Source organism: Centropristis striata, chromosome 11 (assembly GCF_030273125.1).
Source record: "Centropristis striata isolate RG_2023a ecotype Rhode Island chromosome 11, C.striata_1.0, whole genome shotgun sequence".
Lineage (NCBI taxonomy): Eukaryota > Metazoa > Chordata > Actinopteri > Perciformes > Serranidae > Centropristis > Centropristis striata.
In genome coordinates this window covers 3,944,427-3,963,125 of record NC_081527.1, presented here as the reverse complement: position 1 = coordinate 3,963,125, position 18,699 = coordinate 3,944,427, and the positions used below count along the sequence as shown (strand labels likewise).

The 18,699-nt window shown below is 38.2% G+C and overlaps 2 protein-coding genes across 2 annotated transcripts in view; one reads left to right on the top strand and one right to left on the bottom strand.

Annotated features, from left to right (window-relative positions):
• LOC131980453 (cysteine/serine-rich nuclear protein 1-like) overlaps window positions 1-18,699 on the bottom strand; it is a 158,968-nt gene that overhangs the window by 54,278 nt on the left and 85,991 nt on the right. The window lies entirely within an intron of this gene.
• Window positions 699-18,699, top strand: part of col6a1 (collagen, type VI, alpha 1) — a 45,555-nt gene continuing 27,554 nt past the window's right edge. Inside the window, exons 1-20 of the mRNA XM_059344725.1 lie at window positions 699-1,158; window positions 1,973-2,102; window positions 3,762-3,962; window positions 4,383-4,542; window positions 7,392-7,505; window positions 9,062-9,082; window positions 9,917-9,937; window positions 10,045-10,089; window positions 10,199-10,252; window positions 10,384-10,428; window positions 11,842-11,868; window positions 12,366-12,392; window positions 12,515-12,559; window positions 12,668-12,721; window positions 13,992-14,054; window positions 15,156-15,218; window positions 15,312-15,365; window positions 15,464-15,499; window positions 16,386-16,448; window positions 16,767-16,829. Of these exons, the coding sequence (XP_059200708.1) occupies window positions 1,074-1,158; window positions 1,973-2,102; window positions 3,762-3,962; window positions 4,383-4,542; window positions 7,392-7,505; window positions 9,062-9,082; window positions 9,917-9,937; window positions 10,045-10,089; window positions 10,199-10,252; window positions 10,384-10,428; window positions 11,842-11,868; window positions 12,366-12,392; window positions 12,515-12,559; window positions 12,668-12,721; window positions 13,992-14,054; window positions 15,156-15,218; window positions 15,312-15,365; window positions 15,464-15,499; window positions 16,386-16,448; window positions 16,767-16,829 (1,371 nt within the window). The 5' untranslated portion in view covers window positions 699-1,073. The remainder of the gene's footprint in view (window positions 1,159-1,972; window positions 2,103-3,761; window positions 3,963-4,382; window positions 4,543-7,391; window positions 7,506-9,061; window positions 9,083-9,916; window positions 9,938-10,044; window positions 10,090-10,198; window positions 10,253-10,383; window positions 10,429-11,841; window positions 11,869-12,365; window positions 12,393-12,514; window positions 12,560-12,667; window positions 12,722-13,991; window positions 14,055-15,155; window positions 15,219-15,311; window positions 15,366-15,463; window positions 15,500-16,385; window positions 16,449-16,766; window positions 16,830-18,699) is intronic.

Genomic DNA, 18,699 nt, shown 5'->3' with positions numbered 1-18,699 from the left:
CATGCAACTTTTTCTCCCTGAAACAGTGATCTCAGTGGAAAATCTGAGTCCAGGTCAGACCTTCCTTGCAATCCCACAGTTTCATACACACACACACACACACACACACGTATGTCCAAGGCAACCCTGCCCCCCATCAACACGTTGCCAAACAAACCCTCCACGCCCACACCTTCTTCTGCCTCGCTGCACCCCGAAACTCTTTCCAAAGTCTTCTCCAAGACCTGCCTGCAAGGAGCACTAGATGGCACTGTGTCTCTTCCTGCTGCTGAGGAAAAAGGAGTAAAAACTCCACTCCTCCTCCTCCTCCTCCTCCTCCTCCTCCTCTTGCTTTTATGTTCAGGTCAGGTCTGGACGCCAAAGTGAACCAGATGTATTCCAACCCAACCCACCCCCATCTTCCACAGAAAGAGAATACAAAATGCTTCCAAGATGTGTCAGCTGCTTTTCATTAAGTTTGGTTAAAAAAAAAAAAATTGCTCCAGTGTGCATTTGCATTTCTTGATTTTCATTGCATATATTAGTGAAAAGGAAAGGCTACAAAACATGCTTTAATGTCTCACTTTTCTCACTTACATGTTCTGAAACCACTAAAACATCATCGAAATTAAAGTTTCTCATGCACTTTCTTCCCTGCAAGATTAAAAAGCAATCTGAGCCTATTGGAGGCTCCCTCCCAGTCAGCAGATTATTGTTTATTCCTGTGGATCAGGTCCCTTGTGGACCTTTTAAGGAAGCATGCATATCTGAGATTTTGTGTAAACTCTTGGCCTGGCACGTTCTAGTCTATTCCTCAGAATCGTCTGCAGGGTGCGCGCCTGAACTCTTCCTCCTCCTCCTCCTCCTCCTCTCCTCTCCTCCTCCTCCCTCCCTCCTTCACCGTGCGCTCTGGTCCTCCTCTGCGCGCTCTGTGTCTCGCCTCGGACAAACTGCGGCGGGGCTCTGGATCACCAAAAGTTTGCCGAATCGCTGTAGAGGAACCGGGCTTGGGGCCGGAGTGGTTCGGTGTTTGTTTTCTCGGGGATTTGGGGAGTCGCGTTTTGTACTTTTGTTAGTGTTTTTGCAGTTGAACCATGGAGACTCTCAGAGCTCTCCTCGCGCTGCTGTGCGTTTTCCTTGCTGGAGCGCAAACGCAGGTCCAAATCAACAGGTTTGCGGGTAAGTTTGCTGATAATCTGTTCTTATTTACAAGAAAATGCTCTAGTAAATGGTGTTTATGACATTATGTTGCATGTAAAGTTGTGTTTCTATGGTTGAATGTGACACTGGAGTGATATTTGATGCCAGAGCTGCTCCAGATGTTCCGTGTCTTTTGGCTGGAGACTTCCCAGAGTCTGAAAGCTTTACAAATCAGCACAGATGCAGCAACAGAGAGTCAGATCAGGAGGTAACAATAGCCTAGCCAACAATGAGCTGCAGGGCCTTGTTTGGTCCCAATGTTGGCTTAATGGGCTTCAACTTTAAGCAGCATTACATGTAATGCAGGTTAATATCTACCTATGGCACCTCTGGCCTGCTGGTCTGTGCAACAGTTCTAGTACAGGTGTATGCAGGAAGCTATGCTATGGGTGCAGTCAGTCAGTCCAGGCCTGCATCCATCTACCTGTCTACCTGTCTGAAGATGGATAGACCAGCCCCATGACACCCAGTGTGACATCATGTTGGGCTCCTGTAGGCCCCCAGTGCTGCAGAATCAGAATCAGAAGCCTTTATTGTCATTGCACAGGGGAGTACACCGAAATTTGCCATCAACCCATCCAAAACGTATAAAAAACACACATACAATATGAGTAGTGATATGCTGTAGGGGTACCTGTGCTGCTGCTGACGTCACTTGAATTGATTGGTTGTTAATGCATTTTGGATTAACTAGTACATAAACATTTGTTAGTACTTGTTAGTTCTGTGGTTGACTAATGGATGATATTTGCTGACAGCCATCTGTGTTTGTTTATGTTTGTTTTGTAAACAGATTGTCCGGTTGACCTTTTCTTTGTACTGGATACGTCTGAGAGTGTCGCCCTCAGGCAGAAACCTCATGAATTTTATATTGACCAGATCAAAACATTCACCAATAACTTCATAGATGAACTTAAGGAAATGTAAGACACACACACACACACACACACACACACACACAATCCTGCATTCAAAAATATCTGAAGAGTAACTTAACAGTGTTTTAACTTCTCACCCTAGCCACTGTGGTGTCACTCATTGGTTTGTTGACCATATTTGGATAAAAGGGCGGAGCTAAGTAATCAGCTAGCTAGTTAGCTTGTTTAGCAAGGTGCAAAAATGAACAGCCGACTCCTTAGAGTGTCCTTTTAGTACAATGAAACACTAAAAAAACAATTTAGGCGACTAAAATGTTAAAGTCGACATTCATTAATGGAAGAGATGAAAACATGGACACCCAAACTGGACAAGTTTTTTTATTTTTCTCCAGGAGGTCTAAGGATTTTCCCATGCTACTCTGACTCTGATTGACTTACCCTGATATTTTTACCCTAACCATAACATCACTCTTCATTCCTAAATCCAATCTAGTTATCCAATCTACAAGTTAGCTACACCATAAAACATACCCTGCTTTATCGTCTATTTTACACTAAATTAGACCGCAATTTACAAAATGAAAGTCATGCTGTTTTGAAGACGACTTAAAACTTGCGATCAAGATCATAAACTCATTAGAAAAGTGTTAGCTGAGGTAATAAATCAAGTGAGAAGTAGGGTCACTTTCTCACAGGCTAGTATACAGTCAGACTTCTTTTTGCAACCAGTGGAGTCGCCCCCTGCTGGCCATTTGAAAGAATGCATGTTCAAGGCATTTCCACATTGGCCTCACTGTTTTAGACCCAGCTGCAGCAGTTCCATCACTGCCTGTCTGCACCATGTTGCATATTAATTTTGCCATCTTGTAGTTGTACTATTAGATGTCTGTATTTTACTTAACACATCTATTTGTCCAGTTGGAAGCAGAGTAGAGTGGGCCATGCCTTAATTTGTTAATCACAAGTTAGCTACACCATAAAACATACCCTGCTTTATCGTCTATTTTACACTAAATTGGATAATAATTTACTAAATGAAAGTCATGCTGTTTTGAAGAAGACTTAAAACTTGCGATTAAGATCATAAACTCATTAGAAAAATGTTAACTAAGGTAATAAATCAAGTGAGAAGTAGGGTCACTTTCTCACAGGCTAGTATACAATCAGACTTCTTTTTGCAACCAGTGGAGTCGCCCCCTGCTGGCCATTTGAAAGAATGCATGTTCAAGGCATTTCCACATTGGTCTCACTGTTTTAGACCCAGCTGCAGCAGTTCCATCACTGCCTGTCTGCACCATGTTGCATATTAATTTTGTCATCTAATAGTTGTATTATTAGTAGGGGTGCATTGATTGCAATTTTCTGGCTGATCACCGATTTATAAAAAGCCTGACCTGCCGATTACGATTTTGGCCTATACCGATTTCCGAACTCACAGCATACACCTTCAATATTTGAATCTTATTTTATTGAAAAACAATAACACAGCAGTATTTTTCTTTAACAAATAAAGGAAATCACAATGCCTGAGGTAGTTAATAAAATATTGAACCTAAAATAAATTCTTTCAGACCTTTGCGGAGGTAGATAAGAGCGGTTTGACGTAAAAGAATTGGCCGATCGCCGATCCCGCAAAATTAAGGAAATCGGTACACCCCTGATTATTAGATGTCTGTATTCTATTTAACACCTGTGTTTGTCCAGGCGCCACCGATGTGACCGCACCCTCACGTGGAACTCAGGAGCGCTGCACTACAGTGACGAGGTCAAAATAGTTCGGGAGCTCAGCGACCTCAGGACGCAACGCGACGCGCTGAAGTCGGACATCAGGGGCATCGACTACATCGGCAAGGGAACATACACCGACTGCGCCATCAAGAGAGGCCTCGCAGAGCTGCTCGTTGGGTAATAATAACACACACACACACACACACAAACCACACTTTAGTGATTTTCAGTGATTTAATTGATGATTTCTCACTGACTTGTATACAATCAGACTTCTTTTTGCAACCAGTGGAGTCGCCCCCTGCTGGCCATTTGAAAGAATGCATGTTCAAGGCATTTCCACATTGGCCTCACTGTTTTAGACCCAGCTGCAGCAGTTCCATCACTGCCTGTCTGCACCATGTTGCATATTCATTTTGCCATCTTGTAGTTGTACTATTAGATGTCTGTATTTTACTTAACACATCTATTTGTCCAGTTGGAAGCAGAGTAGAGTGGGCCATGCCTTAATTTGTTAATCACAAGTTAGCTACACCATAAAACATACCCTGCTTTATAGTGATTTAATTGATGATTTGTGTGTTTGTGTGTGTGCAGCGGCTCCCACTACCATGAGAACAAATACATCGTGGTGGTGACTGATGGTCATCCTATCACTGGCTACAAGGAGCCGTGTGGAGGCGTGCAGGAGGCAGCAAATGAAGCCAAGCAGCACGGAGTCAAAGTGTTCGCTGTCGCCATCATGCCTGATCATGAGGTACCAAACACACACACACACACACACACACACACACACACACACGTATGTATACAGTACAGGCCAAAAGTTTGGACACACCTTCTCATTCAATGCGTTTTTCTTTATTTTCATGACTATTTACATTGTAGATTCTCACTGAAGGCATCAAAACTATGAATGAACACATATGGAATTATGTACTTAACAAAAAAAGTGTGAAATAACTGAAAACATGTCTTGTATTTTAGATTCCTCAAAGTAGCCACCCTTTGCTTACTAGAATATAAGACATGTTTTCAGTTATTTCACACTTTTTTGTTAAGTACATAATTCCACATGTGTTCATTAATAGTTTTGATGAATTTACAATGTAAATAGTCATGAAAATAAAGGAAACACATTGAATGAGAAGGTGTGTCCAAACTTTTGGCCTGTACTGTAGATTATGCTGGTGAAGACCCTCGTTAGCATAATACATTCCCCAGCCCCTAACCAAAACTAAATGCATAATCTCAATTAGAAAATGAAAAAAATAAGGGTTAAACGCCCTTAATCAGGGGCCGGATTCACAAAAGTGTTCTTAATATAAAACTCAGACCATTTTTTTTTCTTAAGAATTGTCATATGTCTTAGGAATTTCTTAGTTTTCTCACTTATGCATAATCCCAAATGCATACTAAATGCAACTAAATGCATAATCCCAATCAGAAAATTAAAAAAATGAGGGTTAAACGCCCTGAAAGGCCTTTTTCTTAATCAGGGGCCGGGTTCACAAAAGTGTTCTTAAGATAAAACTTAAGAAGACTCTTAAGAAGAAAAAATAGAATGTTCTTAAATGCTATTCACCATTTTTTTTCTTAATAATTCTTTTAGGAACTTCTTAGTTTTCTCACTTAGGACATTCTTAGATTTTAACTTAAGATCACTAGATCATTAATTAAGTAGCATCAAATACAACAACTGCCTCATGATTTACTAAGAGAACATTGTAGTGTAATCTAGGAATATATAGACCGACATGTCACACAGACTGAAAGGACATTTACATTATATGTCAACTGCCAGAATAATATTTATGTGATACATTCACAAAAAAACTAATCTGACCAAATTCAGTGAACATAACTTGTTACCACATTGTCTAGGACTGAACTAAATATTAAAGAAATCAAATAAATGTCATAGAAATGTGTTCAAGTAAATAAATATCAAGACTTTTCTTAAAGTTGAGAAGAAATATGAGAACTTTGTTTTCAAGAATCTCATTTGTTCTCATGTTCTATCCATCGTTAAGAAAACAACTAAAGAAAAAATAAAAATGTCTTCATGAATACCAAATCTTCTTAAATTTTGTCTTAAGAGCAAAAAAAAGTGGCACTTCAGAAGCATTTTTTCTTAAGAAATGCTTTGTGAATCCGGCCCCTGGTTCTTAATATTCCTGATGAAGCAGATTACCTGGAGGTAACTCCTCATAAATAAGACATATAAATGCTTTTTTTAAAAATTCGTAGCTTATTTATTTATGATGCTTATGCTTATTTATTCTTAAAGGTTTCAAATAACACTTTCAGGGACTTAAAGGCCCAAGTATTTGCAAGTATATGCAGAAAAATCTCTGCAAAAAATTAATTTAAACATTCTGAAACACAAAGATGGAATTTTTTTTATTTTATGCTTAACCCTTTGATGCACAGCATGGTCTAACGTGACCCAACTAAGTTTTAATATTCTATATCTTTGCAATAAATTAATTTTATCATTCAGTATTGCAGGTTTTCCTCAATCAACTTGTTTTTGATCATCATACATCCTAATTTTTTGTTTTCATTTCTTACTTTTTGAATAAAAACCCTTTTTTTATCACTACGCTTCTAATGCACAAGATCATTTTTGACCCATGTTGTGCATTAGAAGGTGTTTATATGTTGTCACCAATTTAAAACCTGACAAAGAAGACACAAGTATTAACTATCCTAGTTTGTTAAATTGGTCTTTTTTTCCAATGGAAATTATTATTTGGTGGCTATAATAAGTCTCAAATATTAAAATATGTGATTTTCTAATGTAATCTGGTGGTTCTAACAACTCTTTTAAAGTTAAACCTTCAAAATAAGACAAACATAGTGACACATATACTCATATTGTTAATTTAGTGAATCACTTTTTGTATCACTACACTTCTAATGCACAAGGTCATTTTAGACCCATTTGTGTAAACTTGATGTAATAATACAAAAACTATTTTTCTTCATAAAGTATGAAAGGAAAAAATGGATATAATGATCTGTTGTAATAAAAAAAAGATATTCAAACACACAGCAGCATGAAATAACAATAACAATAACATGTTGTGTATTAGAAGGTGTTTATATGTTGAGCATCAAAGGGTTAAAACACCTAAAATAGAACTTGATCTGGCTAACTCCGACTGACGATTCAGCATTCAGCTTCAGCTTCAGTTGAAATTTTAGTGCATTTTTGTACAGAAATGATCGTTTAACATTAAAAACATTTTAACCTCAACTCTCAAGTCTTCACCCTGGAACAGACTGGCCCAGTGGTCATTAAATTGGACCAAGGTAACATGACATGACGATAAAATAGTCCAAACTGTCCATCTTAGTTTCTCAGAATAAGTGATAAGCATCTCTTTGGTCTAATAGCAGGAAGACTTGCAATAACATTGGTAGAAGCTAAATGGGATTGAATAAACTGGAATAATCTTTTAGAGCTCACACTGCAAATGATTTGTTTCTTACCAAAATAAAATAAAACAAGTTGGATTTAGATTTACTTTTGCAGCTTTAATTTATCTTGTGAAGCATGTTGTAGCTGCTGCTTCATGTTTCCATCTGGTTTGTCACCAGGAAACCAGGCTGCTGCTGATCGCCACAGACCAGAACTACAGACAGAACTTCACCGCTGCAGACGACGCCAGGTCCAGCAAGATGGGAACCATCAGAACCATCATCGATATGATCGTATGTCTCCTCTCCTCTCCTTGTTTCCTCTCCTCTCCTCTCCTCTCCTCTCCTCTCCTCTCCTCTCCTCTCCTCTCCTCTCCTCTCCTGTCCTTTCCATTCCTTTGCTTTCGTCTCCTTTCCTTTCCTTTCCTTTCCTTTCCTTTCCTTTCCTGTCCTTTCCTTTCCTTTGCTTTCGTATCCTTTCCTTTCCTTACCTTTCCTTTCCTTTCCTTTCCTTTCCTTTCCTTTCCTTTCCTTTCTTGTCCTTTCCTTTCCTTTCCTTTCCTGTCCTGTCCTGTCCTGTCCTTTCCTTTCCTTTCCTTTCCTTTCCTCTCCTTTCCTTTCGTCTCCTCTCCTCCTCTCATCTCCTTTCCTTTCCTTTCCTTTCCTTTCCTTTCCTTTCCTTTCCTTTCCTTTCCTGTCCTTTCCTTTCCTTTCCTTTCCTTTCCTTTCCTGTCCTTTCCTTTCCTTTCCTTTGCTTTCGTTTCGTTTCGTTTCCTTTCCTTTCCTTTCCTTTCCTTTCCTTTCCTCTCCTTTCCTTTCGTCTCCTCTCCTCCTCTCATCTCCTTTCCTTTCCTTTCCTTTCCTTTCCTGTCCTTTCCTTTCCTTTCCTTTCGTCTCCTCTCCTTTCCTCTCCTTTCCTTTCCTTTCCTGTCCTTTCCTTTCCTTTGCTTTCGTCTCCTTTCCTTTCCTTTCCTTTCCTTTCCTTTCCTGTCCTTTCCTTTCCTTTGCTTTCGTATCCTTTCCTTTCCTTACCTTTCCTTTCCTTTCCTTTCCTTTCCTTTCCTTTCCTTTCCTGTCCTTTCCTTTCCTTTCCTGTCCTGTCCTGTCCTGTCCTTTCCTTTCCTTTCCTTTCCTTTCCTTTCCTCTCCTTTCCTTTCGTCTCCTCTCCTCCTCTCATCTCCTTTCCTTTCCTTTCCTTTCCTTTCCTTTCCTTTCCTGTCCTTTCCTTTCCTTTCCTTTCCTTTCCTTTCCTGTCCTTTCCTTTCCTTTCCTTTGCTTTCGTTTCGTTTCGTTTCCTTTCCTTTCCTTTCCTTTCCTTTCCTTTCCTTTCCTCTCCTTTCCTTTCGTCTCCTCTCCTCCTCTCATCTCCTTTCCTTTCCTTTCCTTTCCTTTCCTTTCCTTTCCTGTCCTTTCCTTTCCTTTCCTTTCCTGTCCTGTCCTGTCCTGTCCTTTCCTTTCCTTTCCTTTCCTTTCCTTTCCTCTCCTTTCCTTTCGTCTCCTCTCCTCCTCTCATCTCCTTTCCTTTCCTTTCCTTTCCTTTCCTGTCCTTTCCTTTCCTTTCCTTTCCTTTCCTTTCCTTTCCTTTTGTCTCCTCTCCTTTCCTCTCCTTTCCTTTCCTTTCCTTTCCTTTCCTTTCCTCCTCTCCTCCTCTCCTTTCCTTTCCTTTCCTCTCATTTCCTTTCCTTTTCTGTCCCTTCCTTTCCTTTCCTTTCCTTTCCCGTCCTTTCCTTTCCTCTGCTCCTCTCTCCTCTCCTTTCTTTTCCTCTACTTTCCTTTCCTTTCCTTTCCTTCAACAGAATTCAACATTTTGGGCGTTTTACTAACTTTCTGTTTTCTTTCTTTGTTTTCAGACAAACGAGACCAAGGATACGGTAAGATGTTCTTGAAAGGAAATGTATAAGTTAAATATTGATTAATAAATAACTGCATTTAAATGCTACATAGTAATTATCAGATTTAAAAAGATGGATTCTCTTAATTAGCTCTGGGCAACATGGCTAAATCAGTCAATAAACTTTAAGCGTTTTTGGCAGTTTGATAGTTTTCATTCTTCCTGATTTTTTTCTAACTGAGTGATTATTCATTATTCTGTTTTTATAGCTGAATTATTTATGATCAGTCTGCTGATGCAACTTAATTAAGACACATTTTTGTATACAGGCCAAATGTCATGGCTTAAATATGTTCACAAACCAAATGTAACCACCCAACAAAGAGTATTTCTTTGTATATTTACTGCAATAAATCTTAAATGTAGTCAGAATGTTTATAGAGCCTGGCCTTTTAAAGGTCATTACCTTCTTATTATTTCTCAGTATGATTACTTCTGGTCGCCACTTGTATGTAAACTCTCTTCAACTTAATCATACTCAGGAAACAAGGAGGGGTCAAACAGGCAACAGGAAGCTGAAATGAGCACAAAACAAACTGAGATGGCAGCGATATTCACAATCTCGCCTACTTTTAGATCTTCAAACAAAATGACTGCAGTTTTATCTTAAATATTGGACATATTGCCCAGCCCTACTGTAATCTGACTTTTATTGTAAAGTATACAGCACTATACTGAAAAAACCAAACACAGTGATGAACTGTGAATAATACAGTAAATAACTGTAGATTTCACAGCTATTATTTACAGTGTGGAGGTAATATTCCTGCTTTAAGGTGTTTAATATATATTTTTTTTCTTTTCTTCCCCCCAGTGTTGCTCCTTTGACTGCAATGTAAGTAGACCATTTATTATCTTATTGTCAACAAAAATCTTCTTTGTCTTTGTTTTTTGAGCTGTTGTTTCACTTTTTGCATGTTATTTTTTTTTTTTTGCCTGCAGGCTCCAGGAGGACCTAAAGGACCAATAGGAGACGCTGGCTCTAAGGTGTGATGATATAATATAAAAACAATCAATTGCACTGGAGATGGTCTTCAGAAATATGCACAAATGTACAGAAATTTGCAGCATCTCATCATTTTTTTCCTTCCTATAGGGAGAAATAGGTAGACCAGGAATGCCAGGAGAGAAAGGAGACATTGGTGCCATGGTAGGGGACTTCAACAACATATTCCACCAACTCCAACATATGAAAACATGCATGCAAAATGACAAACCAGTCATTACATCTCTATGGATTTGTCATTCAGATTATCTAATGCTTCTATCTCTTTGTTACAGGGCAGCATTGGAGATCCTGGTCCAGTTGGTTACAGTGGGATGAAGGTAGAGTTCACTTCATAAATGGGTTCATATCAGTAAAACAACACTGGAACAGCAACAGGGTCCTTAAGACATTGATTTTCAGCTTGTGGTACTTACCCCAGTGGTACTTTAGCTGCTTCCAGGGGGTATTTGGCAAGATTATAGTGGCTCAATTTGAAAAAATAGCAATTACGATGACTTTACTACATTAATATAGCACTTTTGTAGTCATAGTGATAATTAAATTGCTTCTCCATATGCAACTTCTACATTTTACCACGCAAGGGGCAGGATGACTTCATTCATACTATATTCATCATATCCATCTATGGATCGGTCATCAGGAGCAGTTTGGGGTTCAGCACTTTTTGTTGCAGTACGAGTGCATGAAAACTAGTTAGCAGAAGTTAAAACATAATTGATAGACAGTTAAAATAGTTAGCTTAAAGTAATGGATAAACAGGTTGAAATAGCTAAAAGTAATTGATAAATTGTTGAATTAGTTAGCTAAAAGTAGCAGATAAATGGTTAAAATAGATAAAAGAAATGAATTAGCGGTTGAAATAGTTAGCTGAAAGTAATAGATAAACAGTTGAAATAGCTAAAAGACATGAATAAGCAGTTAATAAAGTTAGCCAAAAGTATTAGATAAACAGTTGAGATAGTTAGCTAAAAGTAATGGATAAACAGGTTGAAATAGCTAAAAGTAATGAATAAGCGGTTGAAATAGTTGGCTAAAAATAGCAAATAAACGGTTGTGATAGTTAGCTTAAAGTAGCAGATAAATAGTTGAAATAGTTAACTAAAAGTAATGGATATATGGTTAAAATAGCTGAAAGAAATGAATTAGCGGTTGAAATACTTAGCTAAAGGTAGCAAGTTGAAATAATTAACTAAAAGTAATGGATATATGGTTGAAATAGCTGAAAGAAAGAAATAAGAGGTTGAAATAGTAAGCTAAAGGTAGCAAATAAACGGTTGTAATAGTTAGCTAAAGGTAGCAGATAGCTAAAGGTAGCAGATAAACGGTTGTAATAAAGTATAGGATAAACAGATTTAACATCCATCTTTACTCATAGTAGTAGTAGCATTAGTAGTAGGATTGCTTTTTCCTCTGTTATGTTATGAATAGCGTAATAAACTGTAGACATTTCGTCAATCGATCATATTGTTGTTTTACGATAAAGGTCAGTTTCTCCCATGCAGTTTATTTATTGACATATGCAGTTAGTCCCCTTTGTAGTTCACACAAATGTTTATGACCCAGAAACAAACAGGAAGTTTGTTGGAGACTTTCACTCAGCTGAATGTATTTATGAATTTCCATTATTTATTTATTTAGCTGTTGATGATCACAGACTTTACCCAGATCCACACTGATCACTCTTCTGTGCTGATGATGATAATCTTGACGTGTGTGTTTCTGTTTTTTAGGGAGACCGTGGTGGCAGAGGAGAAAAGGTACGATCAGACACAAAAACTATTGGTAACACTTTACAATAACCATCTAAGTGATGTTTATAGATGGTTTATAAACCAGTTATTATTAACCATTTACAAAATTCCATACATATTTAATCTTTAAATGTTTTCAAGCAATTTCTTAAAGGTATATGAATCATTTTGAAATCATTTACATACTTGATATGGTGTTAAAAATGTTATAATGAGTGTAAAGCTATTAATAAACTAATAATTATGTTTGTTTATGGTAAAGTAATCTATTTGGCATTTATAAATTATAGTTCAACATTATTACATTTTCTATTCACCATTCTAAATGGCCTATATACGGTTTATAAATGATGATTAAACATTAATAAACTATCTGTTTACCATCTATAAATGATGGTTATTGTAAAGTGTTACCAAACTATTATTATACAAAATTCAGTGCTTGACCCAGGATGACTGTAGTGTATAACTCATGGCTGACTTGTGTTGTGTGTTTTCTGCAGGGAGAAAGAGGACACAAAGGCTACAAGGTGAGCTCTTTGGAGCAGCCGTCTGCGATCGTTTTGAAAGCTAATGGTTAAATTATTATTCTATAGCTTTTATTGTCTCTCTCTCACCTTTTGTGTCTTCTTTATCTCTTGCTAATTCTCAGGGAGACAAAGGTCTTCGGGGAACGGATGGAGTCGATGGACGCAAGGTGAGTCAGAAGACCAGAACATCTGAACTATGCAGTCTCACTATCTGACTGTTTCTGTTGGCTTGATAAAGTTGTTTAAAGATGTGTTTCTCTGGTTTTCCTCTTTAGGGTGAGGCTGGTTTCGCTGGTCTTCCCGGCTGTAAAGGATCTCCTGGATCAGACGTGAGTCGTATATCTTAATCTCAGAATAATCCCATTCACTGCTGGGGTCTTGTGTTGTGGCCTCAACTCCACTGTTTGAATCACAACCAGATGAGAAGCAAGCACTTGACGTTAACTCAGTAATTCTCAACCTTTTTGAGTGGCGACCCGCAATTTAATTAGCTCACTGAACAGAATCTCACAGTTCAGATCATACAAACTCAGTTGATACGACAAATTTTGGACAAATAATGAAGCAGACAACAACTCAAACATCTCTCTGTCTGTGCATTGATATATTTTTTTATATTTGATTGTTACTTTTAATCTAAGTGCTTTGCTATCAGTTTAAAGGTCCATTCTGACCTCCTGAGTGTGTAACAGTCAGCTTCAAGCCAGAGACTTTGGGATTTGTCAGAAAAGACACAAAATTATCCAAAAAAGAATCAAATAGACCACAAAATGACACAAAATGATCAAGAAAAGACACAAAATGACCAAAAAAATACATAAAATTAAGCAAAAAATGACACAAAATGACCAAAAAATTACACAAAATTAAGCAAAAAAGGACTCAAATTGACCACAAAAATGACAAAAAAAAGACACAAAATGACCAAAATCAAGGAAACAAAATGACCAAAAAAGACACAAAAAGACACAAATGACTAAAAAATACACAAAATGACCAAAAAGACTAAAACACATGACCACTTTAACACAGTGGAGACAGAGCTGACTTCCAAAATGATTTGACGACCCCCAGAAATCATCTCGAGACCCCAATTGGGGTCTCGAGATGAGTAGCTGAATAGCTGTGTTAACTCACTTTGACAATGACATCAGGTTTGATATGAGCAAATACACACATTTGTGGGTGTTAAGACACACACACTCTGTAGCTTTCTATTCTGGTTTCTCAAAGTCTCTCTTGGAAGAGATACACACCCAAGACAAGCAATTTCCGCATCTCCCTGCAGCTCAGCCACATTGTTTACACATTAGCTATTAGCCACAGTTGCATGTTTGGTAATGCCACCCTGGCCGGGCCCTGCGTCTGGATCCCCCCGAGGCAGCCGCACAGACGGAGGCCCTCGGCTCTTAATCACGGCTGCGTTTACATTCTCTGCTGTCAGATTGTTTGAATGAAGCCATATAGTCATACTGTAAACAATAACACACATGCATACATATGCTAACATGCACGACGGGCCTCTAAGATTGAGTGTTGTGGCTTCAGCTGCTTGTGATCATGGACTGAGACTTTTTTTTCTGTGTTTCCTGCTTCCAGGGCCAGCAGGGAGAGCCTGGACCGAAGGGAGACGCTGGTTCTTATGGAGAGAAAGGAGCAAAAGTAAGATATGGAATAAAGCAGACTGTTATATCCACGGTGTAAGAAGGAACGCTGTACAACACCAGCACAACCTGAACGTGTTGGAGTTTTCTTTCTTTCTTTTCTGCACATTTTGCATATAATTTGCACATTCTTCACTTAATTTGCACTATGTTGTATATAGTATATTGTTAAATGTCTTTTTATTAGGGCCGGGACTCGATTAAAAAAATGTATCTAATTAATTAGAGGCTTTGTAATTAATTAATCGAAATTAATCGCATTTTAATCGCATATAGATATTTGACCTGAGAACAGTGAGAAGTAATTTTTTTCACATGGATTTTTAGTATACCATTGAATAATGACTGAATACATAAGCTTAAGCAACAAAAATATTGTTTGTTTTTGTTCAAGTCCAACAGACCAGTGCAATTTTTGCCATTAAGTGTAGCAATAGCATGTTTATAAATATAGTACATTTCATAAATCCAGGTAGCCTATAGGTAGGTAGACCTTCTGTAAACTAGAATACTTTGGTTTTTGAAGTAAAACACAATCCACGCTAGCTAGCACACTAGCCGCTAGCTGCTATATGTTTAGCATTGAGGTGATACTTGAGGCTGGATGTGCTGCTATGGTGATATGTGAATTCCTTGTTGCCTAGCAACACAACCATGCTCTTATGGACGCTTCCATCCGTTGGTTTTTAGTAACTAAATGTCCCATCATCCACGGGGCCAACCAAAGGTCTCATCAGCTTCTTCCTTCATGTTCACTGTGGTTTGTTGTTGTCTCAACTCATCAACGCTAGTTGGTGCTCCAGTATAATCGGTCCACCTGAAACTCATCCAGTGAGAAACGTTCCGCGGTGCAAAAATAAGTGCGATTAAAATGTGTCAATTTTTTTAACGCCTTAATTTTTGTGTAATTAATTTATCTAAATTAACGCGTTAAAGTCCCAGCCCTGTTTTTTATCTTTATCTAAAAGGGAAATAATTCTGTGTGCAATTTTTGTGGTCGGCTGTACTAAAGAAATTTCCCCGCTGTGCGATTAATAGAGTCGAATCTTTTGAATAGACTTTCGGCAGTGTGTGATAAGACGTTGTGTGTTTGTTTTAGGGAGATTTTGGAAGAGACGGCGGTCCAGGAAGGCCTGGGAACGACGGCCCACTGGGACCTCAGGTGAGTCAGAGAGACGGGAATAATGACCAGAGACAGATCAGTACAGAGTTCATGTTATATCATACATGTTTATATATATCTGTGTTGTAACAGGGCGATCGGGGCCCTCCAGGAAACAACGGGGACAAAGGAGAACGTGGTGATGACGTAAGCGACGAAGCTCCTGAAAACGCCAAAAAAAATCAACTTTGTGATTGTTAATGGATCATCTAATATCCTGCTGTGTGTGTGTGTGTGTGTTTCAGGGAGCACCAGGACCCGATGGAGGCCGCGGCGAGAGAGTAAATATAATTAATATTGACTTTAACCCATAAGAACCAATGGTGACACCGGTGTAACAAACTTTAAATCTTCTATCATCTCTCATATTCAGCTTTATGCTTCACATTAACTCATTAAATCACAAAGGAAGACTGTTTGACTGTCACAGGAAGTGACTTCTCCAAAATGTGGCTGTGACTGGAAACAGTAATGTGAAAAAGTAGCTAATTTCAAAAATCCATTTAACATTTCTAATCCGTTAATAGGGTTTCCTGTATTGCATTTAACTTGTTCTGACCATATTTCCTGAACAAATTAAAGTCACAATTTTGATATATGTTACGGAGGTGCAAACAAAAAGGCACATGGTTATTTCTTTTTATTTATTATTGATTTATTCTTATTTTGTTACTTAAAAAAGTAGAAATCTGAAAAATTATTTATTGTTAAGCAGCACTATTAATGTCACAATTTTGATAAATGTTGTGGAGATGCAAAGAAAAAGGCAAATTTGTGTTTCTGTAAGCAGAAAATGTCTTTTTTTTTTATTTTAAAATAAGAAATATCATGAACATAAATACCATAAAAGCCCAATGTAACGTATATGTGACATCACAGATCTTTGACATTTAGGGGTAGAATTTTTTTAAGGGACGTCTGGAACGCCCTGCTTAGCCTGCTGCCCCCGCGACCCGGCCCCGGAAAAGCGGAGGAAAATGGATGGACGGACATCAAAAATGTGTTCTAACTTGGTTAACTTGGTCTGTGGTATATCCTCCATAATGTTCCTTTACGGATTACTGGATCTGGGTTCTTATGGGTTAAATGAGTGTTTTTGTGTGTGTGTGTGTGTGTGTGTGTGACAGCTGCCAAAATATGAGTTAACATCTTTAAAATCCCCTGTAGGGACTAGTTGGAGAGAAGGGCGAGCAAGGTTCCCGTGGAAACAGAGGGCCAAGAGGAGACCCGGTGAGTGACCATGATAAGGAGGATGATTAGGAGGAGGAGGAGGAGGAGGGATGAAGAGTAGCCAAGGGCCCTCGGGGTCTGTTTGATTTCATCACCTCCTACTTAAAAATTCATGGGAAAAGCAGTTTGGCAGCTGCATGGAGTCAACTGCAACCGCACTGACCTTAATGGAAAACTGTTTTTTTTTATTAAGAAACTCCCAGTGTACTCCTACTAATATAACTTTGTTTAAAACTGGGCTCTGCCTTCTCCACTTGTCTGTTGTTACCCTCTTAAAATGCCTTTAGCTTTAAACATTTGTTCTTTTCCTTTGTCCAGGGGGATCCAGGACCCCGTGGAGAGCAGGGCAGGGAGGGCTCAGCTGGCCCCAACGGAGACCCTGTAAGACAATCACACACACATTTATTTATTTAAAAAATTAATCTAATTAATTAGTGGCTTTGTAATTAATTAATCGAGATTAATCGCATTTTAATCGCATATAAATATTTGACCTGAGAACAGTGAGAAGTAATTTTTTTCACATGGATTTTTAGTATACCATTGAATAATGACTGAATACATAAGCTTAAGCAACAAAAATATTGTTTATTTTTGTTCAAGTCCAACAGACCAGTGCAATTATTGCCATTAAGTGTAGCAATAGCATATTTATAAATATAGTACATTTCATAAATCCAGGTAGCCTATAGGTAGGTAGACCTTCTGTAAACTAGAATACTTTGGTTTTTGAAGTAAAACACAATCCACGCTAGCTAGCACACTAGCCGCTAGCTGCTATATGTTTAGCATTGAGGTGATACTTGAGGCTGGATGTGCTGCTATGGTGATATGTGAATTCCTTGTTGCCTAGCAACACAACCAATGCTCTTATGGACGCTTCCATCCGTTGGTTTTTAGTAACTAAATGTCCCATCATCCACGGGGCCAACCAAAGGTCTCATCAGCTTCTTCCTTCATGTTCACTGTGGTTTGTTGTTGTCTCAACTCATCAACGCTAGTTGGTGCTCCAGTATAATCGGTCCTCCTGAAACTCATCCAGTGAGAAACGTTCCGCGGTGCAAAAATAAGTGCGATTAAAATGCGTCAATTTTTTTAACGCATTCATTTTTGTGTAATTAATTTATCTTAATTAACGCGTGAAAGTCCTGGCTCTAGTTTGTAAGTCTCATTGTTTCAATCAATGTAGTTCTTCCAAATATGAGACTTTTAGCTAAAATAAAGGTTTTGAATGCTGAAATATCATTTTTGACGATTTTTAATGTGCCCCTCTGATTAAACACTGGCCCCCACAGTTAAACTGGTCTAGAACCGCCACTGTTCACAGACTTCATGTCACCTGCATCAAGTGTTGCATTAACATAGTAAAAACTCTGAAACTTCAGCAAGAACTACAATAATTTCCCCACTGGGCTGCTAGACATTGTGTATATACAAATTAATATCACAAAAAGTAACTAAGAGAGATACTTTCAGAGATAACAAACTTTTTTGAAATCTCTTTAAGTCTTTATCAGGCGAAGAACCATATTTGGTAACTTCAGTGGATATATATATATATATATATATATATATATATATATATATATATATATAATATTAACTTTATTCACCTGAACCTCCAATGTAAAAATGAAAAATTTAGAAAAAAAATCTGCAAGAAACAGTCGTACAAACAGAGTTATTCTTCAATAACTTATACCAGGAGAACTTGACTATGTATATGTATGTATATGTATATTAGGGCCAAGTATGGATAAAAAAATTAATAATACAAACCTGGGGGGAGGTAATATTTTGAGAAAAAAATTGCAAATTTACTAGATTAAAGTGGCAAATCTACAGGAAAAAAAGTTGCAGATTGGGCGTTCCCGGTGGCACACCTGGTAGAGCGCGTACCACAGAGGCCCAGTCCTCGTGAGCGGGCGGCCCGGGTTCGAGTCCGGCTCGGAGCCCTTTCCCGCGTGTCTTCCCCTCTGTCTCCCCCTTTCACTCTCAATATCTCCCTCTCTCTCAATAAAGCTACAAAATGCCCAAAAAAATATCTTTAAAAAAAAAAAAAAAAAAAGTTGCAGATTTAAGAGATTTAAAGTGGCAAATCTGCGAGAAAAACGTTTTTTTCCACTTTTTTCTCATAAATCTGCACATTTTTTTTCTCCTATTTGCTATTTGCCACTTTAATCTTGTAAACTTTTTTCTCTAAATATGACCCCCCTTCCCCAGGTCAGTATGTTTTTTTTATACACATTCT